The sequence below is a fragment of the Orcinus orca genome, chromosome 6, assembly GCF_937001465.1.
Source record: "Orcinus orca chromosome 6, mOrcOrc1.1, whole genome shotgun sequence".
Lineage (NCBI taxonomy): Eukaryota > Metazoa > Chordata > Mammalia > Artiodactyla > Delphinidae > Orcinus > Orcinus orca.
Genome location: NC_064564.1, coordinates 113,867,009 through 113,891,201, shown reverse-complemented (window position 1 = coordinate 113,891,201; position 24,193 = coordinate 113,867,009). Strand labels below are relative to the sequence as shown.

The following is a 24,193-nucleotide window of genomic DNA, read 5'->3' as shown; positions in this document are numbered from 1 at the left end:
CCCTAAAATGTCAATCCTGGCTTCTCTGGGTGGGGGCAGAAGAGGTGCTTCTGATCACAGGGGCTCAGACCAGTTTGAGATTGTTCACAGATGGCATGGAAAGGCCAGAGCGCTGGATCTGGAGCTGTGGGACCTCAGGCAAGTCCCTTCCACTGTCAGTGTCCCAAGTTTCATCTGAAAAGTGGGGTACGTGCTCCCTAAATCTGTTTTTACCCTTGATGCCTGGCACTGAGTAGATGCTGAAAAATTGTGTGAGGAAACAAACCTGGAGAATTCTTAAGTCTGAGGGGAGACCCAGAAAGTACAGAGTGGGCTGGCTGGGTCTCTTTCCTCCTCCCAAGGGATGAAGCAGGTGCTGAGGACAACAGGCCCAACGAAAGAGGAAACTCAGAAGAAATCCCAAGGAGAGGGGGAAAGAGCAGGAAGTTTGCTCCTGGGACCTCGTCCCACCCCAGCCCCGCCCCCAACCGCCCCCAAGGCCCACCTAGCCCCGCCCCCAAACGCCCCCCAGGCCCACCTAGCCCTCATACTCTCTGTGAAGCCTCTTCCTCCTTCAGGGGCCAACCCTCAGGCAAACCACTTCAAAGACACCCTCCCACCCAGGCGCCCTGGACCCCAACCCCCCTCTGAGCAGCAGTCACCCCCTTTCAGGCTTCCCAGTCCAGGAGGAGAGCGCCCTGGAGATCGTCCCCACCGTATCAGGCCCCAGCTGGGAGGAGGTGGCCCATAAACGGTTCAGGACAAGAAGGAAAACAAAAGTGTCAACAAAAGTTAAGAGGGCGAGTGCCTCGGCCCTTGGTATTCGCCTCCCGTCTGGAGCTCACAGTCCTGGTACCAATCCGAGCCCTGCCCCTTAGGAGCTGTGGGATTCCCACGAGTCACCCCACTCCTCAGAGACTCAGGTCCCCGCTCTGCCTGCAGTCCGGCCCCATCCTAGGCACTTAATAACAGTCCCTAGTGTCATTATTATTAGTTAGGAAGGCAAGGAAAGGTTACAGAACCGGTGATTAGGACACTGGATGTCAGCTCTCGGAACGCCTTGAGACCTCAGCGGTTTGCGAGGGGCACGCCTCCAAGCCTCCTCTATCAGAGGAGACCAAAATTCACCATGTTTTGGTTTCTCCCGTCAGACAAATGGGGAGGCCGGCCCTTCCCCGAGTGTTCTCTGAATCTCCTCAGCCCAAAAGTCAAGGAGTCAGGCCCAACATACTCGGCGGCTGAGGGTACCTCGAAATCTCTTTCTCCTGAGGAGTCCCCAAAGGTCAAGCCGGCGGCCCCACTAGTCTCTTGCAAAAACCTTGCGTCCCGCGGGTCACCCGGGGGCGGTAGGTATGAAAGGAGGTGCCGCGTGGCCGGGAGTGGGAGCCGCGCTCACCTGCCGCAGGTGAGGCCCAGCCGTGCGGAAGGGGGAGGAGCCGTAGCAGCAGCACGCAGGTGAGCCGACCCCCGGCTCCCAGGAACTAGGCCGAGGGCGGCCGCGGGCTCCAACGTGGCGGCTGCGAGGCGACCCATGTCGCAGACAGCGGCCTCGGTGGCTCCGAGTCCCGCGCGGCGCCGCGGCCACAGGAGAACATTCGAGGCAGCGGCGACGTTGGAGGCCCGGGGTCCGTTCGGTATTTGAATAGCACAAAGGAACCGCCTTGGTCTGATTGGCCAGTCTAGTGGCCCCGGGGCGGGTAGCGTCTGTCACTCGGGAGGTTTGGAGCACTCTTATTGGCTCATCCCGTGTGGGGCGGGGCCCGGACGCCCGGCTAAATAGCTGGGGCCGGGGCCGGCCGAGGCTCATTGCTTTGGCGCCGTCTGGGGAGCACGAGCCCGCGGGTGGCGCGCAGCGCATGGTGGCGGCTCCTCTCGGAGCGCAGCCGACCCGCTGACCCGGACTCCGTTTCCCCTGACCAGCACGTCCCGGAGGCCGGCTGGAGGCCGAAACAGCAGCAGCATTAGCAGCAGCAGCGGTCGCGGCTGCTCCGCCGCAGCCGTCTCCGCGGGAGCATGGAGTGCGCCCTGGACGCCCAGAGCCTGATCAGCATCTCCCTGCGCAAGATCCACAGCTCCCGGACCCAGCGCGGCGGCATCAAGCTGCACAAGAACCTCCTGGTGTCCTACGTGCTCCGCAACGCGCGCCAGCTCTACCTGAGCGAGCGCTACGCCGAGCTCTACCGGCGCCAGCAGCAGCAGCAACAGCAGCAGCCGCCCCACCACCAGCACCAGCACCTCGCGTACGCGGCGCCGGGCATGCCGGCCAGCGCGGCCGACTTCGGCCCGCTCCAACTTGGCGGCGGCGGGGACGCGGAGGCGCGCGAACCTGTCGCCCGGCACCAGCTGCACCAGCTCCACCAGCTCCACCAGCTGCACCTCCAGCAGCAGCTGCACCAGCACCAGCACCCTGCGCCCAGGGGCTGCGCGGCGGCGGCGGCGGCCGGGGCGCCCGCGGGCGGCGCGGGGGCGCTCTCGGAGCTGCCCGGGTGCGCCGCGCTCCAGCCGCCGCACGGCGCGCCCCACCGCGGGCAGCCCTTGGAGCCGCTGCAGCCGGGTCCTGCGCCGCTGCCGCCGCCCGCGCCCGCCGCGCTCTGCCCGCGGGACCCTCGCGCCTCGGCCGCCTGTTCCGCGCCCTCCGCGCCCCCAGGGGCCGCCCCTCAGGCGGCTACCGCCGCCTCCCCGCCCGCCTCCCCGGCCCCCGCCTCCTCCCCCGGCTTCTACCGGGGCGCGTACCCGGCCCCCTCGGACTTCGGCGTGCACTGCAGCAGCCAGACCACCGTGCTGGACCTGGACACTCACGTGGTGACCACGGTGGAGAACGGCTACTTGCACCAGGACTGCTGCGCCTCCGCCCACTGCCCCTGCTGTGGCCAGGGCGCCCCGGGACCCGGCCTGGCGTCCGCCGCCGGCTGCAAGCGCAAGTATTACCCAGGCCAGGAGGAGGAGGACAACGACGACGAGGACGCGGGCGACCTGGGGGCCGAGCCCCCCGGGGGCGTCCCGTTCGCCCCCTGCAAGCGCGCCCGCTTCGAGGACTTCTGCCCGGACTCGTCCCCGGACGCGTCCAACATCTCAAACTTGATCTCCATCTTTGGCTCGGGCTTCTCCGGGCTAGTGAGCCGACAGCCGGACTCCTCTGAGCAGCCGCCGCCGCTCAACGGGCAGCTGTGCGCCAAGCAGGCGCTCGCCAGCCTCGGCGCCTGGACTCGAGCCATTGTCGCCTTCTAGGGACCCCTGAGGGCACGGGGACCCGGGGCCCCGCGGGGCTGGGGCCAGACAAAGACTCGGCCAAGGGGCGAGAGGAGGGAACGAACGGGCACCCGGCCACTCGGGGCTGAGCTGGGGGCGAGCAGAGGGAGATGGCTGATGTTTTATAAATTGTAAAATAAAAGAAAAAGAAATCTAAGATCTTGGACTTTATTTTTGCAGAGAGAAAAAGCGCCTATTTAAGTATGCTTTGTGTTTCTCCTACTCTTTTTTTTTTCTTTTTATTGTAGTGATTGCAGTGGTGTTTAGAGAGGAGCCAGCCACGTGAGGAAGGGCTGCTGCCCGGCGGAGGTGCCGGGCAGCCGGGGGCGAGGCAGGGCGCCCGGACCGCCGGGGCGCGCTGGGGGCGCAGCGCAGGAGGGCGCGGGGCCCGGGGCTCCGATTCCAATCAGTTGTCAGACCTAGGAAGCCCGGCGCTCCGTTCTCCCAAGTTCCTCCGTGGGGTGAGGAATGGGTCTTGTGAAATCCTGAGCAAAAACAAAGGCAAACTCTATCTCCGAAAGGGACGTTTGGGTCACATTTCCTCTCTGGGGGCGGCCTCCAAAGTTCTCAAAATGAGAAGGCAGAAATGAAAACACTTCAACTTTTTTTTCTTTTCTTCGCGGGGCGGGTGTCTTGAACCCCTCCTCTCCCCGCCCCTCTGGCTCTGTTCTCCTCCCCTCCTCCACCCGTCTTCCAGACTCGGGGGTGGCGCCCGACACCCCGACACTCTCGGACACTGTTTGGGGAAGGGGTGGGGGGCGGGCACAGCCGACTACATTTCCCATCATGCCCAGCACTGCGGTCCTCACTAAACAAAAAAGGAAGTCGATTCCTTCACCTGGATCTCCGGCGGCCCCGAGGGAGGGAGGGGCCGGGACCGCCGACTGCGTTGGAGACTTTTCACTAAGTTCCTGGTCAGATGTGGTGTTTGTGTGTGTGCTTCTAAGTTGCACTGCCCTGGTTCAGCCTTCGGTTGCATTTCATGAAACCAGCATTGTTCGAGCCTGTGACAACCCCGTCCTGTGTCTTCAGCTCGATAGATCTTGTTTAATTTAAAGCCTTTTGTTGTAAAAAGGTGGGGTTGGTCTGCAGCCCCTCTGGTTCTCTATCATCGGCACCATGTGGACTCCAAAACAAGTTGCCAACCCTTCCTTTCTTGGCCCTTCTCCCTCATTCCCCTGTATTTTTGTGCATACTGAATTGTATATCACCGGGTAAAACTGTTCAGATTTGTTTAAATTTATAATCTTAATAAAAAGTCGATTATAGAGGATGGCGGTGCCTTGTTTTCAGGTCAACCTGGAGGTGGAGGGGAGGATAGAGGGTGGTGAGGAGAGACCCCTACCCTCCGGCAAACCCCAGCTCTCCTGGGCCTGGGAGGGCAGGATCTGCCCACAACCGCAGGGCCGGGGGTGGGAGCGGAATGGGGGTGTGGTGCTGGTTGCTGGGGAAGGAGCCGGCGCTGCGCGCTTCCCGGGCCCCCCTCCCTAGAGGCGCCTGCCCCCCACGGGAACCGGCCGCCCCCAGGGTCTCCATTAGGAAGCCGAGCGAGCCTCCAGCACATTTCCTGACCTGCCAGGGGCGCAGGGCCTGGTCGGCCTCACGTCTGAGCTCTCTTCGGCTGGGGAGAGCAGCCGGGGGGCTTGCGGGCCACCCACACTCCCCGCCCTGCGCCTCTGCCCGCACGTCCGCACATCTTGGGCTGCAACTTGGGGAAGTTTTTTCCTTTTCCTTTTCTTTTTTTTAAGTTGAGTTTGTTATCACTGCTCGGTGCCACTTGGTGGTGTGCTGGCGGCGTCTCCCTCCCTCCTCGCGCCCCTCCCTTCTCCCTCTCCCCTCCCTCCCGCCCGCCTCTCTTCCCTCCCCAGTGGATGGAGGCAGGAAGGCTCCAGGCGCGCTCTCCCCGCTGACCACCTACGGAATGACCTCAGAGTGGGAGAATGTGCCAAGGCCCCGAGGAAGCTCGCGTCCTCCCCCCTGGAACCAAATTCACATCTGGAGCCGCGCCTCGGGCTCGGGGGCGCGCGGGTTGGTTCCAGCGTAAGAGGGGATAGGAAGGATTGAAGGGGGGGGAAAGAAAGAGAAAAAAAAGAAAGAAAAAAAGCAAAGTGGCAGCTTGCTATTCGATAGTGCCTCTCTCTCTCTCCCTCCCTCTCTGTCTCCCCGCCCCCCCTCCCCGTCCCCCCCTCCCCGTCCCTGGCGGTCTCCTCAGTGCCCTCTCGCTCTCTTTCTCGCCCCTGCGCTCCCTGAGCTTTGCTGCACGAGCCACCCCGCAGGACGACTCACGTCCCCGACCCCAGCCTTCACGCCTCCCGCAGCGAGAGGAGAGGCTGCCGCCGAGAGGCCCCGCACCCCAGTCTCCGAGAGGCGGACGCAAGCCAGTCCCAGGAGCCCGCTGGGCTCTGGGTCCCGGTGTCGCGCGAGGCGAAGTTCTCAGGGACACTCCAGAGCCCGGGGGGCCGCGAAGGGCCCGCGATGGGGATGGAGGAAGAGGGAGACTATGGAGGCGTGAGTTACGGGGAGGAAAGGCACCCCCCAGGGCTGTTTCCTCGGCCTCCCACGGGAAGAGTCTGGAGCTGCTGAGGAAGGGTAACGGCGTGTCGCCCTCCTCCCCATCCTGCCCCCCACCCCAAGTCCGAGGAAGAGCTGTTTGATGCGCGGTTTTGATTCAATCCACCAAGCCAGTTGCCAGAGCTCCCCCTAGCGCTCTTCCAGGGTGCTGCAGCGGCAGCGGCTGGGAGTGGGCGAGGCACAACCGGGGGCGGCGGGGCTGCTGGGGGCTGCTGGGCGCCCACCTGGGGCACAGCGCTGCGTCGGGATCTAGCCCTGGCTGGAGCGGGAACCGGGGGCTGCGTGCATCCCCACTCCAGGCCCTTGGGGAGGAGGGGGCACGTGGTCGGCCGCCTTTGTTGGGAGGGCGGACCTGGGCCTGGGAAGGGACCAGCAGAGGGGCTTGGGAACTCCCACCTGTCCTTAGGGCAAAGGAGTGTGGGTGGTGGCCTACGAAATAAGAGCTCTAAACTCAACAGGACCCCGGACCGGGGTTCTCCTCTCCTCTGCCAGGTTTTCTGAGCTTCAGCTGCGCTAAGAGACCTCAGGCACACTGGGATCTAGTGAAACCGTGGGAAGGGGAAGGAGGGCGCGGGAAGCACCTGGAAGAGAGGTGCCCTTCCACCCAATTATCTTTTCAGGACCCAGGGACCTTGGGTAGCCACACAAAGGGTTAATGCCCTGAGCACAATGCACAGTGACCCAAAACACGACCCCCTGGCCACCTACCTCTCACGCTAAGACATTCCACACAAAGTCGTAACACAAGCAGTGCTGATGTTACAGTACACACCACACTGAAGGCCGCACCTGGCCACACGCACTGTCCCCAACACGAGACGCTCTCAGGAGCATCCTCACTCCACTCAAGGCCACGCCCCCTCCCCGGAGGTTGGCACAGCTCACAGCGTGCTCTCCCAGCACATCCTGAGAGAATAATACTCCCCAGCTGAGCGCAACTGAAAGGCTGAGGGGAGGGGGGGCGTGGGGGTGTGGGGAGGATGCGGGCCACGAGGGTCTTGGGAAAGGGGGAAGGGGGCAGGCCAGCAGGCAAACCAGGAGTCCAGAGACCCAGATCCCAGATCCACAGACAAGCCCTGCTCTTTCCAGGAAAAAGACCAAGCCAGACCCCACAAGAGCCCCCGGGCAGGACTTAGTGTGGGGGGCTACTTGAGGAAGCAGGGAGATTGGAAGAGACTGGGGGACTTAGGGAGTGATGAGAGGGAGCTTTCAGAGAACAGCAGTTCTGGAAGCGAGAGCTCCAGCAAGCCCCTGGTCCCCCCAAGTTAACCAGCGCACGCGCGCACGCACACACACACACACTTCCTTCAGCTCCTAGAACACCACAGGTCCTGCTGTCCTTGATACGTGGTGTAAAGCAGAACCAGGCTCCAAGCTGTGCTCCCAGCAATGTGGAGCCACGGGGATAAGAGCTGAGAGCCTGGGAGAGCTGCAGGCTGCCCTCCAGAGAAGCCAGGGGCTGGGGATGCCCTGGGCTCCCAGGAGGGTCACTGTGTAGCATACTGAGATCTGAGTGCTACTATCCTATGTGTGTGTGTGTGTCCGTGGGTGTCGCTCTGGTGCGGGGCATGTCTTTCTGCATCTCCATGCACGGGACACACATTTGCAGGGTGCCCACTTAGTGCCTGGCCAGTGCAAAGCACTGAGCTGAGTACTGAGAGAAAGAAGAGCAGATGAGAGGACAGCAACTCCCTCTGTATGTATTCACTCAGCTAATTTTCCCAGCTACTCTCAGAGATAGATACCATGAGCATCCTAGTTTTAGAAATGAGAAATCTTGACAGAAGTCACATGACAAAGAAGTAGCCAGTCTTTCTGTTGGAGTTCACAGTCTCGTGGAGAAGAATGTATAACATATTACAATGCGAGCTGCCAAATGACCCTGATGTTGTCTAAACAGTAACATTGTTAAGTTCCAGCTGAACCCGAACTAGCAGGGTGGAGGGATGGAGAAACACACAGGACAGCAGTGTCTGTATCCCACCCCACTCAGGGCAGGGACTGACCTCTTCCTGGGATTTGTCACGATCTTTATGGTAGGGAACAATGACTTGAATGGAACCAACTTGGGCAAAAGGTGGCATTTCTTGGTTCATGGCACTGAACTGTACAGTGGGCAGGGGTGCGGCTGGCTTCAGGTACAGTTGGATCCAGGGGCAAATCTCCAGATGCACTCTCTGCCTCCTGTGACTTTCTTCTCTGCATTGAGCACGCCACTCTCCTACTGCAGATCCACTTCTCATGACAGCTGTAAGAAGCAGCTCCTGGACTCCCATCCCATGGCTTTTCCACCCAAGAAGGACTGTCCTCTTCTCCTGTTTCCAACTCAGAAGATCTCAGGGAAGGACCCTGTCCTGTCCCAAACCTGCAGCCAGGGTTGGACGGGGCTTGGTCGTGCCCACTGGAAGCTCATGGGCAGAGAAGGGACGCTCTTCTCAGAAAAGGGTGGTACAGGTGACAGACCAAAGATGTCCTCCAGAGAGGGGCTGCAGGCCAAGCAAAAGGCGGCATTTTCACGTGGGACATGGGGAAACCCAGGACACAGGCATGGTTGCTTCAGGGCCTGGGTGATTAAGTACAGCCAACACAGCTCTGGAAAAGATACATTCCCTTGCTCCTTAGCAGGATAATGAGGCTCCAGGGCCATCTGATGCCTCCCAGCGTTGCCACTCAGGAATCACCAGGGGAGGGGAAGCTGCAGGCCCCAGGACAGGGGCAGCAACAGATGCCACCCTCGGGGAACTAGGGCATTGGATATCCACAAGGAGGCCAAAATGGAGGAACTTGGCTGGAGCTCATATGTGGCTCCCCCAGGCACTCCCAGACCTAACTGAAAAGGCTGTGAGGGGAGGCCAAGGTGCTGGCCGGAGGGATGGAGAGGGACATGCTGAAATTAACATGCCCACCTGTACACCCCCAGCTGGCAGGACCTAGGGACATCTGGGGTACAGGTAACATTATCGATTCACATGTGCAGATAAAACAGACGGAATAGAAGCTGGAAAACGTTGAAACGGTTGAAAGGTGGAGGGAATATAGATGACCTTTGTTTTATCATATGCACGTTTCTATGTTTTCCAAGTTTTCTACAATGATCATGTCTCACTTTTATATTTAGAAGAAAAAATTAACACTATATTTTTCAGAGAAAACTGTGATGTGACAGGTGCTATCGTCGATGTAGCCTGCTACAGAGCAGAGAGAGGGGAGCAGTGATATGCACCCTGTCTGGGGCAGGCTCAACCCCTGAGAACAGAGCACTCAACCAAAAAGCCGTGGCTCACCAGGAGTCAGCCTCCTGCCCTCTGTCTCTGTTAAGAGGCTGTGAGACGAAAGGACAAACATGGAGGACACATCCTGGAGGGCGCTTTGCTTGTTCTCACCTCTGACCCCTGTCTCAGCCCCGCCCAGTCCTTCCCATCAATCATCACAGAATGTTTTGCTCAGAGTTGCTAGATTACCTGGCCAGGTGGGTAGTAAGAGGCAAAAGTGCTTGGGAAATGTCTTTAGCAACTTAAGCTGAAACTAAAGACGAAGTGGCAAAGCTCGGCAGAAAGGGCTCTGGACCAGGAGTCTGGAGACCCAGGGGCAGGTTCTGGCTCTGGGTCACAGGCTCGCCTTGGGACCTGGGATGAATTGCTTTCCTAGCAGGCCCAGGTTCCCTCATCTGAGGAGATAGAGCAGGAGGAAAGAAGTAAGGTCCTAACCCAGTCTTGATGCTCCAAAAGTAGAAAAAGGAACCACTGCTTCCAGCCTTCTGATGATCTGAGGCTTGTGTCTAATCAGTTAGGAAACTGCAGGTGGCAATAACAGACTCCACACCCACCCATGAGCATGGTCATCTGCCTGTGTCACTGACTCATTCAAGAAATGCATCCATTCACCCATTCATTCAAATATATATTGAGTACCTATATATGCCAGGCACTGTGCTAGGCACCAAGGACGCAGCATGAACAAGACAGACAAGGGCCCTGCCCTTATGGAGCTTACATTCTAGCAGAGAGACAGACAACAAGCAAGTGAACCACTGAACAGTGAGATAAGTGTGGTGGGAAAATAAAACAGGGCTAGAGAAGACCGATGAGGAGCTGGTGGTACCATTTTAACTTTGATGATCAGAGGAGGCGATATATGAGCTGAGATCTAAATAGGTCAGTTGTATTAGTCAGTGTAGGATAAGCTCTGCTGCGGTAACAAATTCATCCCCAAATCTCAGCAGTTTAACACAACAAAGATTAATTTCTTGACCATGCAAAGTCCAACTAAATCGGACGACTCTCCCAGGATGCTTTCCCCCATGCAGTGACTCAGCGATTCAGGAGTTACGTTATTCTGCAATGGAAGCGATTCGCCTCACTTATACTCACAGTGCATTGGCTGAATTAGTCCCATGACCCCGCCTAACTGCAAGGGGCCTGGGAGGCGCAGTGCCCCTGGCAGTCTGGGAAGCAGATGGGTGGGCCCTAGAAATCTCTACCGTACTAGCTGGAAGAACAATGATGGAAGAGCGTTCCAGGCAGAAGGAACAGGAAGTGCAAAGAGTAAACACAGGAACTCATTGGCCTGTTGGAACTGGAAGAAGGCTCCCAAGAGGGAGAGGGCAATGGGGAGAGTGGCAGGAGATGGGACCAAAAAGGAAACAGGGCTTCCCTGGTGGCGCAGTGGTTGAGAGTCCGCCTGCCGATGCAGGGGATGCGGGTTCGTGCCCCGGTCCGGGAAGATCCCACATGCCGCGGAGCGGCTGGGCCCGTGAGCCATGGCCGCTGAGCCTGCGCGTCCGGAGCCTGTGCTCCGCAACGGGAGAGGCCACAACAGTGAGAGGCCCGCGTACCGCAAAAAAAAAAAAAAAAAAAAAAAAAGAAGGCAGGGACGGGAGGATTCAGGATCGGGAGGATTCAGGATTCAGTTACTACCCATGAAGGGACTTCACGAAGTGCCCGGCACACAGCAAGCACTCAGGAAATGGTAGTGATTCTTGGTGTTACAGGAACTTCCTTCTTTCCCCCAGGTCAGTGGGGTGGCGGCGGGGGTGACTGGTGGGGGCAGAGGGAGGGAATAAACCAGTGTAACAACAGTCTGGAGCAGCTGCCCCAACCAGTTTCGGCTGAGGCTCCAGGCCAAGCCGAGCTTTGTCCCTCCTTCCAATGGACTGAGCCCCAAGGCCACACCCATCCAAGGGACCCTCAGCAAAGAGGGAGGCTGAGCGGGTGGACCTAGGACTGTATATGGGTTCCTTGTGCAACATCCCCTCCCTGGAAGTTGTTAATATCAGATGAGTGAGTGTGGACCAGCATGCAGAGGCCAGGCGCCAGAGGGCTTCCCAGGGTCACCTCCCCACGGGGCGCCTGTCCGAAGCCAGGGCTTTGTCCTTCCAAACTCCAGAGCCACACAGACCTGATTACAAACCGAGGGCTGCCACTTTCCAGGCAACACTAGGCACTTCACTTCCCCTTTCCAAGCCTCCAAACCCTATTGTGCACGATGAGGATGCTTGTGAGTACCCGCCTGTGCAGCGAGCCTTCTCCAGCACTGCGCCTGGCACACAGTAGGTGCTCAATAAACAAGAGCTGCGATATCATCACTGGTCAGCTCTGCTCGGATGATACATTTTCCCTGCAAAATGCAGGACAGTTATTCTACTGACTCTCTCCTGTTGAACAAAATTGATGACCTAAGAAGTGAGAAGATGCACCTTTTCCCAGAGGGACCCTATCAAGTTCTTTTAACTCTGGGGCTGGAGAAGGAGAGCAGAAGTGTCCTGTAAACTCTGTTGGATTTTTTGTGTCTTTCCATAAATTCGCGATCGTGTTTTCAAGGTTAATCTCCAGCAAGGTGTCTGGGCATCTTCAAGGCCTGGCTATGCCTCACAGTCAACGTTTACCCCGTGCGTGTTTGACAATTTCATTCAGGACACAGGCTTGGCGATGGAATGAACGAAGTGATGGATGCACGCATGAATGAATGGACCATTTGTCCTGTCCAAGGAGTGGGTTAAAGGGGAAACAGTGGGGGAGAGGTGATTCGCCTCCCCTCCCCCAATCAGCCCCTTCCCCACCCCCAGCCCCCTGGGTCTCTAACTCCTTTCCAAGCCCCGCTCTGCCCCCCAATCCAGTCACTTTCTGACATTTGTTGAACACTCCTACACACCTTCCTCACTTTCCTTCCCTAGCTCCCAGCCACCGTCCAAGCCACACACACACATACATCCCCCACCCCGGGGTGGGACGTGAGGGTCTCCTTTGACACCCACATCAGCCAGGCTGAGGAATGCTGGAAGGCTGAGGAATAAAGCTACCCTTTGTTGGGACAAAGAACCGGAGGTCTAACACAGATAACGGACCTGGCCGAGAACAGAACAGGTCCATGTGTGGGGGGGTGGGGGGGGCAGTCAGATCTCTGAGTGACCCACAGACACTTTGGATGGGCAGACAGTTCCAAAACTCCTTAAGCCAGGAAGGGAATCCAGGTCTCCAGATTCCCAGGCCTGGATCCTCACCTCGGCAGGTCCCGCATTATTCACACGTCAGAAACTCAACCCAAGCTGGCTTAAGCGAAGAAGAGTTTAATTGGCTCTGGAACTGGGAAGTCCATGGTGTTTTAGCTCCAGGCACAGCTGGACCCAGAGGCTCACATGATGTCCACAGGGCTCGCTCACTGTCTCTTGGCATTTCCTGTCTCTCCTTGGCCTCCTCTTAGGTTTTCTCTGGGGCGTGAGCAAGGTGGCCACCAGCCAGGGCCAGCTTCATGGGCACACGGCCAGTACCCAGGGCCACGCGTTCAAAAGACTCCACGCCTGGGGTTTAACGCTCTGCTGTCTTAATGGGGCTTAACATTTATGCCGTCTTGAAATCCATAATCGTTTTGACTTTGAATCTGTGTTTTGGAAGTGAAGTCTGATGGGACAATGGCGCATGCGCCGCGGGCTTAGACTTTCAACTCACATGCCGTCCTGCCTCCCTGCCTCCCTGGGACAGGTCCTCTGTCCCCCACTCTGACACCCAGGCCTGCCTGGCATCCCCCCTCCGCGTGACCACTGCTGCCCTCTACCCTGGGCACAGGCTTAGGGAGGGTTGGGGTCAGGCTACATGCCCAGCAGCATTGCAGGGCATGGTGGCCGCCCTCGTTGCCCTGGGTTGGCCAACCAGAGACCATGTGCAGGAGGGGGCGAGCCTCTTACCTACCCTCTCTCTGGGTACTGAGATCCTTGGGAGTTACCCCTCTGTTGGAGGTTGAAGCGGGGCTTGTGGGAAGGGGAGGTGCCTAGGTCCCAGCCCGGCGCCAGGACTCAGGACATCAGTCTGGTGGTTGGTGGAAGGGGTAATTCAGCAACTGTCAGGCCCAAGGGCGGGAGGGAACACGCACGTGGGCATGCACGGCAGGGTGGAGGGGTGCCTGGGAGGTTCTGGAATATCCCCTCAGCCAGCTGCTCCTCCTATAACCTTCCTGAGTCTTGTTTCTACTTGTCTTTTCTGACCAGCTCAAGGCACCCTCAGGGACAAGCCACAAAATACAAATCGTGTAATTCGTGTTACACGAATTAAATACTCTAATATTTGCATTTTAAACTATGCTATTGCACAGCATAGAGATGAATGGTAAAATTCATGTTAATCAGTTAAAATGTTTATTTTTCCTTACTTAGAATGACATTAAACAGCAGACAAAAAACACCATGACAAGTTGAGAGCCTGCGGAAGGAGGGAAACGCGTTCTAGGCACCATTAGTGGCACTTTTTCCTGCTCTTTGAGCAGGGGGCCCTGCATTTCCATTTTGCACTGGGCCCACAATTACACAGCTGGCCCTGCCACTAGCATCCCCAGGATAACATTTTCCCAGCTTAGCAACCCTGGCAGAAGGGGCATCTTCCCATAGCTCCAACAGGAAATATCAGGGATGCCACTCATTGGCACAGCTTGGGTCATGTGCTCATCCCTGAACTGTCTTAGCAGATTGGGAGGCAGGAGCCCTCTGATTGGCCAGGTCTGGTCATGTGTCATCCCTAAGACTAGGGGATTGGTCAGCCCACTTCAGCCCCTTTTGATGGGTTCTCCATAGGGAAGAGGCATTCTATTCCCAGAGGAATGAGGGCTGCACAGCCACCAACCCCTGATATCCTTCCTTTACACACCCCTCATGCTTAGTGTAAAAGACAAAAGTATCAGCTGGGCAGAGAGCAATTTAGTTCTATTCTCCTGGCTCGTACCTCCCCAGTCTCCTTTGTGGGGCCCTCCTCCCCTTCCTCTCAATGCAGGGAGACTCTGGGCTCAGACCTTGGTCCCCTTCTCCCTTCCCGTCACCTCCTCCCAGCAAAACTCATGCAGACCCATCATCTTGCTGACAACTGCATCTCCATCTAGGACCTCTACGCTGAAGGTAGTTCAGGGGTCCCAGCCCTGCATGACCTGTCCTCTTGGGGTACCAGCATCTCAGAGCTCACCTGTCTGAACCCAAACCCCCTGAGAACCACCCCTAACCCCTGCTTCCTCCCCATCCCCAGTTTTTCCCATTCCATCAGTGACACCATCATCCAGTAAGCTGTGCAGACCAAAAACCTCAGAACATCTGGGCTCCTTCTTTTCTCAGAGACCCAAATCCAGTCCATCAGTAAATCCTGGCAGCTCCCCCTCAGAAGAGATTCACAGCCCACCCTCTTCTCACCACAATTGCTTTTGCTCTCCTGGTCCAGACACACTGTCGTTCACCTGGATCACTGCACTAACCTGCTAACTGGGCTTCCTAGTTTTTGTTTCTATTATTTATTTTTATTTATTTATTTTCGCTGTGCCGGGTCTTCGTTGCGGCACACAGGATCTTCGTTGTGGCAGGCAGGATCTAGTTCCCTGACCGGGGATCGAACCTGCGCCCCCTGCATTGGGAGCGCAGAGCCTTACCCACTGGACCAGCAGGGAAGTCCCCAGGCTTCCTACTGTTGCTCTCACTCTCCTACCGTCCACTCGCCTTCTCCCCATCCTCTGACATTTGAAAATGTTTATGGCAGGTGATAGCCCACCCCAACTCAAAGCTTCCCAGTAGTGGGACTTCCCTGGCGGTCCAGTGGTTAAGACCACGCTTCCACTGCAGGGGGCACGGGTTCGCTCCCTGGTCGGGGAACTAAGATCCTGCACGCCGTGTGGTGTGGCCAAAAAAAACAAAAACAAAACTTCCCAGTACTGTAAATGTTTAAAACCAGTTGGGGGGTGGAGGTGGGGGGGCAGAGTTCATCTGTAGAACTTGCCGATCCCTGTGGTACAAATACTCCCCACCTTGGCGATTCCAAGCTACCAATGTGATATCACCGAACACAGAGCGGGAAAGAGACGTGCACAGCCAGCTCTCGCAAGGATGCTGGCGGGACTCCAGCACACCACGGCTGCTCCTGCTCGGAACAAAGTACAAAGTCCTTCTACGGCCCACACGGCTCTGCACCACCCAGCCTGGTTGCCTTTCCACTCATCTCCCGCCTCCCCATCACTCAGTGCCCTCCAGCCTCCGCCTTGTCCTCCTACCTGCCAAGGCTGTGCCCACCTCAGGGGCTTAGCATGTGCTATTCCCTCTGCGGGCATGTTCTCACAGCTCTTTCCATGGCTGACCCTTGCTCACATGTCGCCTTGACTACCTCTCTAAGATAATACCCCTCTATCGCATTCTCCCTTATTTTTTTCATAGCCTTTATCACTGCCTGATGTCTTACTCTAGGTTTATTTGTCCATTTGTCCCTCTTCCTCACTACACTGTAAACACAGGGCAGGAAGTCATCACCCTACTGCTCTGCCCCCAGCTCCTGGACACAGTAGGTGCTCAATAAACTTTTTTTTTTTTTTGCGGTACGCGGGCTTCTCACTGCTGCGGCCCCTCCCGCTGCGGAGCACAGGCTCCGGACGCGCAGGCTCAGCGGCCATGGCTCACGGGTATAGCCGCTCCGCGGCATGTGGGATCTTCCCGGACCGGGGCACAAACCCGTGTCCCCTGCATCGGCAGGCGGACTCCCAACCACGGCGCCACCAGGGAAGCCCCTCTTTTTTTTTTTTAATTGTTTTATTTATTTGTTTTTGGTTGCGTTGGGTCTTTGTTGCTGTGCACAGGCTTTCTCTAGTTGCGGCGAGCGGGGGCTATTCTTTGTTGTGGTGCGCAGGCTTCTCATTGCGGTGGCTTCTCTTGTTGCGGAGCACCGGCTCCAGGCTCCAGGCTTCAGGAGTTGTGGCTCGCGGTCTCAGTGGTTGTGGCTCGCGGGCTCTGGAGCGCAGGCTCAGTAGTTGTGGCACACGGGCTTAGTTGCTCCGTGGCATGTGGGATCTTCCCGGACCAGGGCTCGAACCCGTGTTCCCTGCATTGGCAAGCAGATTCCCAACCACTGCGCCATCAGGGAAGCCCCACTCCATAAACTTCTGTTGGCTGAATGGACCCACTTCCTCTGGGTCAGGGAGGCGCTGGAAAGATGGTATGAATAAGTGCTGGCCCCCATCAATGAAGCAGAGGAGACCCGAGGGGGAGGCCTCAGATGCGGAAAGGAGGCCAGCAAGGGGGCTCACCTGTTTCAGGGAGGGCCCTGAGTGCCAGGATGAACACTTGGACCTTCCCCTCCTATGTCAGGGGGCATCTGTACGTTATCCAAAGCAGGACCACTCCCGCTCCATCCCTCTCCTTGCTGCCCTGCCTCTCCACCCTTGGGGATCTCCCACAGACCCAGCCTACCCAGGTTCACGTGGTCTATCCTGCTCCCATCAAGAGTGCTGCCCTGCTGTTCTCTGAATGAACCACAGAACCATGACTCCTCAGATCTCGGGACCCTGGTAACTTGTCCTGCCAGCCTGACCCTCCATGGGGCCGCAGAGCTTCTTCACTGGACCCAGGGGAAGGACAACTTGGCACCCAAGGCTCCCGTCCAGCACATGCAGTCCAGCTTTTTCTGGAACAACTCCAGGGACGGGGTGTTTTATTCATTCATTCGCTCAACAAGGAATTACTGGGCACCTACACACTCTGGGGCAGCCACTGTTGCAGGCACTGGAGATTCGGCGGTGACCACCATGAACCTGCTCCCTGCCCTCAGGAAGCTCACAATCTACTGAGAGAGAAAATGAGAACCAGGCAAACAAGTCCACAGACAACAAAATTTCAGATCGTGACGAGTGTCATGAAGGCAATTAGAACAGAGGACCTACGTCAGGACGGAGAACAGCTGGCGTGGCTGAGGCTCCCTCTGCAACTCAGAGAAAACAGGGAGGGCCCCTGGGAGGTGGCAGCATCTGAGCTGAGCCCTAAACAACCAGACAGAGCCACTGTTCAACCTGGGGCCCAGGCAGTCCAAGCAGAGGGAACAGCAGCTTCCCAGGAGAGGGAACTCCTAGGGCAGGAGTGAGCTTGGCACCTTAGACAGCCAGGGAGGGAGCGCAGGAAGTGGGAGGAGAGTGGAAAGGGTCACAGGGGTCAGATCATACAGTGGGTTTTTCTGTTGGCAGTGAGAAGCCACTGGTGGAATATGATGGGACTCCCCTTTGATTGGCTCAGCGTGGAAGCTGGGCTCAGGGGGTAGAGTGGAGTCAGGAAACCAGAGAGGAGGCTGCCTCAGGGGTCTGATGAGAGCTGACAGGGGCTGAGACCAAGGTGGCTGCAGGGCAGTCCAGGGAGAAGTGGACAGATTCAGGTAATACATTGGATGGACCCAGTTAGACCTGCTCATGGGCTGGATTCGGGGAATGGAAGAAAGACAGGCTAATGCCTGTATTGGGGGCCAGATGGGTGCTGTCCACTGAGAGGGGCTGCCTGGGCCTGGGGGCAGAACCAGGAGCCACGGGGCCATAAGCAATTTCCACTGCTGTAGAGACGTCTTCCTCGTGCCCAGCTGGAAGTGTCTCATCCTGCTGACCAACATAGGACCCATATCAGAGAAGCCTGGTTCCGCCCTGACTCCACAGGAGGAGCTAGAAACCTTGGGCCGTCACTAAAATCCTCCAAGCCCCAGTTTCATTGTCCCTAAAATGTGAAAGTGACGCCAGTTTCCTGGCTCGCTGTGGGGACTCCACGAAGGCACGTGTAAAGCACATCTTGCAGGCTGACACATGGCTATCTGCCAGAATTGTCATTACTGGCCTTGCTATCCTGCTTCTTTGTCTTTGTGTGAACCAGCCCTGCCTCCAGAAACGGGGCTCTGGGAGAAGGTGCCTCTCAGACAGGGCCAATCCTGGAGAGATGGGCTGTGAAAAGCAGGAAGAGGAGGGCTCTCAGGTCACCTGAGGCTTCAGTTCGGGCCCCGGGGAGAGGCTAGAGGAGCATGAGCTTTGACAGGAAAGAGACCCAACACCTCCCCTGTCCAGCCAGTGCCTTGACCCACCTGAGCCTCAGTTTCCTCCTCTGAGAAATGGGTACATAGTTGGCCCACGTTGAGGATGAGGTGAGACATGCTTTTAGGCACTTTCACCCAGGGTCAGACATACAGGCTGACCTCAGGAGCCACCAGCTCCAGGGTCCATGAGGACACCTCCAGTGGTCAGGGTGCATGTGGCTTCTGGGGCCTGGAGCAGCAGTGGCAAATGAGGAAATGGGGGGCCAGGAACGTGGATAGAGTGGGGCGGGAGCAGCCCCTATAGGAGCTCGGTCATCCAGGAGGACTCACCAGGCCAGTGTGTTCCAGGCTGGAGGTCAGGCCTGGAGTCGGCAGCCAGCAGTGGCACAATCACGCCCTAGCTGCACCTCAGAGCCTTTCCAGGAGTTCTCGCTGCCAGGGGCCCTGGTCCCACCCGCAGGGAAGACTCCCCACCCCCCTCCCATCCTCTACGGTGCCCATCGCCCCCCGCAGGCCCTCTTGTACCATCCGGTGCAGAAGGGTCTGCTCAGGGAGCAGACCATCCTGAATGTCTGCAGGTGGAGGGCTGGGCAGTCTGGTCCGCCTGCGGCCCCCCTCCCAGGGCTGGACTCTAGTTATCTGGGGATGGAGTGCCTGCATTCTGCTTGCCTTCGCGCTGTCCCTTCTGAAAAGCCCCAGTCTAGTCCCAAGCAAATAAGGAGGGAAAAGGGCTGTGTCCACACGCAAGAGATCTGGCTAGAGGTCAGCCAAAATCCAGCTGGAGAGGGTGCCAAGTGTCCTGGAGCAGTGGCAGCGGATTGAGACCAGCCAGGGACACAGCTGGATGCCCTGTGGGAGGGGATGCACCTCCCGCTTCTTTCTACGCCTGGGGAGCCGACTTCGTGCCAGGCACTGTTGACGCCCTACCTCAGCATCCTGGCTCTGGACTGCCATCCACACGCACAAAGAAGAGAACTGAGAGGTTCAGAGAGGTGAAGACCCTTGTCCAAGGTCACACAGGCCTGCCTGGTTCCCGGGTCCTCTCCACTATCCCTTTCCCTAGAGACCTTGTGCTGGTCCCAGCTTCCCTGGTGCTGGACATGGTGGCTTCAACGGCCCCTGCTCGGTGGAGGACGGCGATTCGGCACTCTGCCCCTTTGTTGGGACTCAGGGAACCAGCCTCTGCAGTATTGAAAGTGTGGAGAAAAATGGAACCATTCATCCCATTCGTCCCTTGGTTTATAACTATGACCACCTCCACCGCCAATCCAGGTCACAGGCAGGAGAAAGTGCACCTCACCTCCGGGATTGGTTTCTGGACCCAACCCATGTCTGCTGGGATACTGCAGGTGCCCACCAAGGAGCCACGGACTCACCTCAACTTTCCACATCCAAAGGTTCCGGGAGGAATCCCAGCTGCCTCGCTGGGTCCAGCCTGCAGGAGGCCTCGTCACAGGTCCCCCAGGAGCTCTACTCCCCGAAGCCTACCTGTCCTCCTCCCTCGCAGGAAGACTCTGCTAGAAGTCACCTCCCGCCTCCTGGTGTATCTAAGCAAGTCTCCCCTCCCGCTTCTCTCCCTCCTGCCTCTCTGCCAGAGGTACACCGGACTCCAATGCTCTTTAGGGGGAAATTTTTTTTAATTTTAAAAAATGATATGTGGACACTATAGAAAGATTTAAAAATCAAATGTGAAAAACAAAAAGCAAAGTTAAAACTTACCCACAATCCTTTTCTTTTTCTTTTGTGGTTCAGTAATGTTTAACATTTTCATAACCATCTTTTGGAGGCAGAAAAAGCAATACGGATTTCCCCAAAACCCTCACATCCCCACCACCCAGGGATAAGCACATTACTATCTAGAGAAACAGCCTTCTGCTCCTCCGTCCATGTAGATGGACAAACAGAGAGACAGAGCGATCAAAAATGTAGATTTTCGATTTCTTACAAAAAGGGGCTGTACTTTACCCATAGTTGTTATAGCTGCCTTCCCTGCTTCATAACTGGTCATAAGCATCTTCCAAAAGAATAAATGGGGCTTCCCTGGTGGCGCAGTGGTTAAGAATCCGCCTGCCAATGAAGGGGACACGGGTTCGAGCCCTGGTCTGGGAGGATCCCACATGCCGCGGAGCAACTAGGCCCGTGAGCCACAACTACTGAGCCTGCGCGTCTGGGGCCTGTGCTCCACAACAAGAGAGGCTGAGATAGTGAGAGGCCCGCGCATCGCGATGAAGAGTGGCCCCCACTTGCCACAACGAGAGATAGCCCTCGCACAGAAACGAAGATCCAATGCAGCAAAAATTAATTAATTAATTAATAAACTCCTATCCCCAAAATCTTAAAAAAAAAAAAAAGAATAAATGGATAAGCACATCATCTGATGGTCCATTGTATGCTTGCTCCATCCGGTCTCCAACAATCCCCCACTGCTGGACACATAGGGTATGTCCAGCGTTCCGTAGGGAGAAGTCATGCTGGAACAGGCTCCAGGAGGAGCACTGGGAAGCGGGGAGAGTTGTCTGTCTTGCCCACTGTAGCACCCCAGCACCTGGCACAGGGCTTGGAGCAGAGCGGGCTCCAGTGATGTTTGCTGGTTGAATGAACCAGCGCAAGCCAGCTTCTCCAGCACCCCCTTCCCCCGTGGCTCTGGTCCTCAGCCTGCAGCTGCACTCAGGTTCCCCAGCGCAGCCCACTGCACCTCTGCCTTGGTCCCCATGCCCTCAGAACTGCCCTCTCGGAGGTCCCCCGCACACCCAGCTCCTGTGCTGGCCAGCTGGCCTCAGAACAGCAGTGGACACGGTGAGCACCCCCTCCGCCAGAGCAGCGTCTCCCTGCCTCCAGGCTGGGTGCCCAGCCAGCCTCCTCTCCTCCCTCCCGATTCTCCTGGGCAGGGCCCCTAACTCCATCACAGCCATTCACAGATAGTCTCCTCCGGCACCCTGGGAGGGATAGCGGGGAGACCAGAGGCACGTGGCAGGGAACAGTGACAGGGGGCGCTGACCGATGTGGGGAGGGCCTCAGCCCCCACCAAGGAACCCCAAGTAAAGAGAAGCTGTGTCTGCAGAGCAAGCAGCCCCCTACCACCCCATCTTCCAACTAGACGGCTGCCCCCCATTCTCCCCACCACCCAATCTTCCAACTAGACGGCTGCCCCCCATTCTCCCCACCACCCCGTCTTCCAACTAGACGGCTGCCCCCCATTCTCCCCACCACCCCATCTTCCAACTAGACGGCTGCCCCCCATTCTCCCCACCACCCTGTCTTCCAACTAGACGGCTGCCCCCCATTCTCCCTACCACCCTGTCTTCCAACTAGACGGCTGCCCCCCATTCTCCCCACCACCCCGTCTTCCAACTAGACGGCTGCCCCCCCATTCTCCCCACCACCCCGTCTTCCAACTAGACGGCTGCCCCCCATTCTCCCTACCACCCCGTCTTCCAACTAGACGGCTGCCCCCCATTCTCCCCACCACCCCGTCTTCCAACTAGACGGCTGCCCCCCCCATTCTCCCCAAAGGTCTTGGAGCAGCTGCACAGACACACAGAGTCCCCAGACTCAGAGCACGGACAGGCGGGCAGCCACACAAGCACATCCAGGATACCTGCCCTGGTCTAGGGCGCCAGGTGAGGGCTCTCAGAGGACGGGAGGCCTCAGCTGAGCCCTGGAGAGGGGCCAGGGGCTCCCAGTGGGGAAAAGGGTTCTGGGGAAGGGGCCAAATCCTAACTATTCAGTGGCCCAGAGCGTCTGCACGGGGTGGGAAGGCCGCCTGAGGCTGGAGCATTGGCGGTGGGGGCGAGCACGGACTGTGGGGGCGGGTAGTCCTGGACATCCCTGCAGCCCGGGCTCCCCTCCCCTCCGGGGACTGGGTCTCAGCAGCCCTGCCAGCCTCCCATCAGCCAGGTCTAACATGTCCACCCAACAGAGCTCTTCAAACTCAGCGCCCCTTCCCACCCAGATGTGTTCCTTCCCTTGGGGTCCTCCTAGGCACAGACGGTGTCCCCAGGGCCATCAAGAACCCCACACTCTCCCTTGGCACCAAATGCCACCCCAATCTTCCTCTTTCCAGCCCAAGGCCTCTCTCTACCCTTCACAGGTCCTTTAACATCTCCTACCTGCGCCGAGGCACCGACACCAGGTTCCACTCAGCACCAAGAAAACTGTCCTGAGTCCAAAATCACAACTGAGCAGCCTGGCGTTCTCTGAACCTCTCTCCCTCTCTCCCTATTTCCCTCTCCATCACTCCCCCCCTCTCTCTCTCCCTCTCCCTCTCCCTCTCTATCCCTCATTCCCTCTCTCTCCCTCTCCCTCTCTATCCCTGTCTCTCTCTCTCTCCCTCTCTCCCTCCCTCTCCCTCTCTCTCTCTCCCACTCTCTACATCTCTCTCCCTCTCTCTCTCTCCCCTCTCTCTCCCACTCTCTACATCTCTCTCCCTCTCTCTCTCTCTCTCTCCCTCTCTCTCTCCCACTCTCTCCCTCTCTCTCTCTCTCTCTCTCTCCCTCTCTCCCACTCTGTACATCTCTCTCCCTCTCTCTCTTTCCCACTCTCGACATCTCTCTCCCTCTCTCTCTCCCACCCTCTACATCTCTCTCCCTCTCTCTCTCTCCCATTCTCGACATCTCTCTCCCTCTCTCTCTCCCACTCTCGACATCTCTCTTCGTCTCTCTCTCTCCCCACTCTCAACATCTCTCTTCGTCTCTCTCCTCTCCCACTCTCAACATCTCTCTCCCCTCTCTCCCTCTCTCTACATCTCTCTCCCTCTCTCTCTCCTGCTCTCTCTCCCTCTCTCTCCCACTCTCTACAGCTCTCTCCCTCTCTCTCCATCTCTTTCTCCACTCTCTACATCTCTCTCCCTCTCTCTCTCCCCTCTCCCACTCTCTCACTCTCTCCCCTCTCTCTCTCTCCCACTCTCTCCATCTCTCTCTCTCTCTCCCTCTAACTCCCTCTTTAACTCCCTCTCTCTACATTTCTCTCCCTCTCTCTCCCACCCTCTACATCTGTCTCCCTCTTTCTCTCTCCCATTCTCGACATCTCTCCCCCCTCTCTCTCCCACTCTCGACATCTCTCTTCGTCTCTCTCTCTCCCACTCTCAACATCTCTCTCCCTCTCTCCCTCTCTCTACATCTCTCTCCCTCTCTCTCCTGCTCTCTCTCTCCCTCTCTCTCCCACTCTCTACAGCTCTCTCCCTCTCTCTCCATCTCTCTCTCTTTCTCCCACTCTCTACATCTCTCCCTCTCTCTCTCTCCCACTCTCTCCATCTCTCTCTCTCTCCCTCTAACTCCCTCTCTCTACATTTCTCTCCCTCTCTCTCCCACTCTCTACATCTCTCTCCCTCTCTCTCTCCCTCTCTCCCTCTCTCTCCCACTCTCTACATCTCTCTCCCTCTCTCTCTCCCTCTCTCCCTCTCCCACTCTCTCCATCTCTCTCTCTTCCACTCTCTCCATATCTCTCTCTCCTCTCTCTCCCACTCTCTACATCTCTCTCCCACTCTCTCCGTCCCTCTCTCCCTCTCCCTCTCTCCCTCTCTCCCACTCTCTACATCTCTCTCCCTCTCTCCCTCTCTAACTCTCTCTCTATCTCCCACTCTCTACATCTCTCTCCCTTTCTCTCTCTCCCTCTCTCTCTCCCTCTCTATCTATCTTCCACTCTCTACATCTCTCTCCCTTTCTCTCCCCCCTCTCTCTCCCACTCTCTACGTCTCTCCCTCGCTCTGTCTCGCCCTCTCTCTGTCTCTCCCTCTCTGTCCCACTCTCTACATCTCTCTCCCTCTCTCTCTCCCTCTCTCTCTCCCACTCTCTACATCTCTCTCCCTTTCTCTCTCTCCCTCTCTCTCTCCCACATTCTACATCTCTCCCTCGCTCTCTCTCCCCCCCGTCTCTCCCTCTCTCTCTGTCCCACTCTCTACATCTCTCTCTCTCCCACTCTCTACATCTCTCTCCCTCTCTCCCACTCTCTACATCTCTCTCCCTCTCTCTCTCTCCCTCTCTCTCTCCCACTCTCTACATTTCTCTCCCTCTCTCGCCCCCTCCCTCTATCTCTCTCCCTCCCTCTCCATCTCCCTCCCTCTCTCCCTCCCTCTCTCTCCCTCTTTCTCTCCATCTCTCTCTTCCTCT

The 24,193-nt window shown here is 57.5% G+C and overlaps 2 protein-coding genes and 1 long non-coding RNA gene across 4 annotated transcripts in view; 1 reads left to right on the top strand and 2 right to left on the bottom strand.

Annotated features, from left to right (window-relative positions):
• The first annotated feature begins 1,780 nt into the window (after window positions 1–1,780).
• IER5L (immediate early response 5 like) lies at window positions 1,781–3,385 on the top strand. Its single transcript, XM_004269111.4, has one exon. It carries the CDS (start codon window positions 1,993–1,995, stop codon window positions 3,205–3,207), a length of 1,215 nt encoding a protein of 404 aa, XP_004269159.1. The 5' UTR covers window positions 1,781–1,992; the 3' UTR covers window positions 3,208–3,385.
• Window positions 3,386–3,435: 50 nt separating this feature from the next.
• Window positions 3,436–5,025, bottom strand: LOC125964682 (uncharacterized). Its single transcript, XR_007477921.1, has 3 exons — window positions 4,801–5,025; window positions 4,067–4,527; window positions 3,436–3,713 (listed from the first exon to the last, which is right to left on the bottom strand). It is a non-coding gene; the product is annotated as an uncharacterized LOC125964682 (long non-coding RNA).
• A 10,912-nt stretch (window positions 5,026–15,937) lies between these two features.
• PTPA (protein phosphatase 2 phosphatase activator) overlaps window positions 15,938–24,193 on the bottom strand; it is a 40,401-nt gene continuing 32,145 nt past the window's right edge. Inside the window, exon 9 of one of the 2 annotated variants that reach the window (XM_049711850.1) lies at window positions 15,938–16,230. In XM_049711850.1, coding sequence (XP_049567807.1) covers window positions 16,072–16,230 — 159 coding nt within the window. In that variant the 3' untranslated portion in view covers window positions 15,938–16,071. The remainder of the gene's footprint in view (window positions 16,231–24,193) is intronic. The other variant, XM_049711849.1, reaches the window with a different exon arrangement.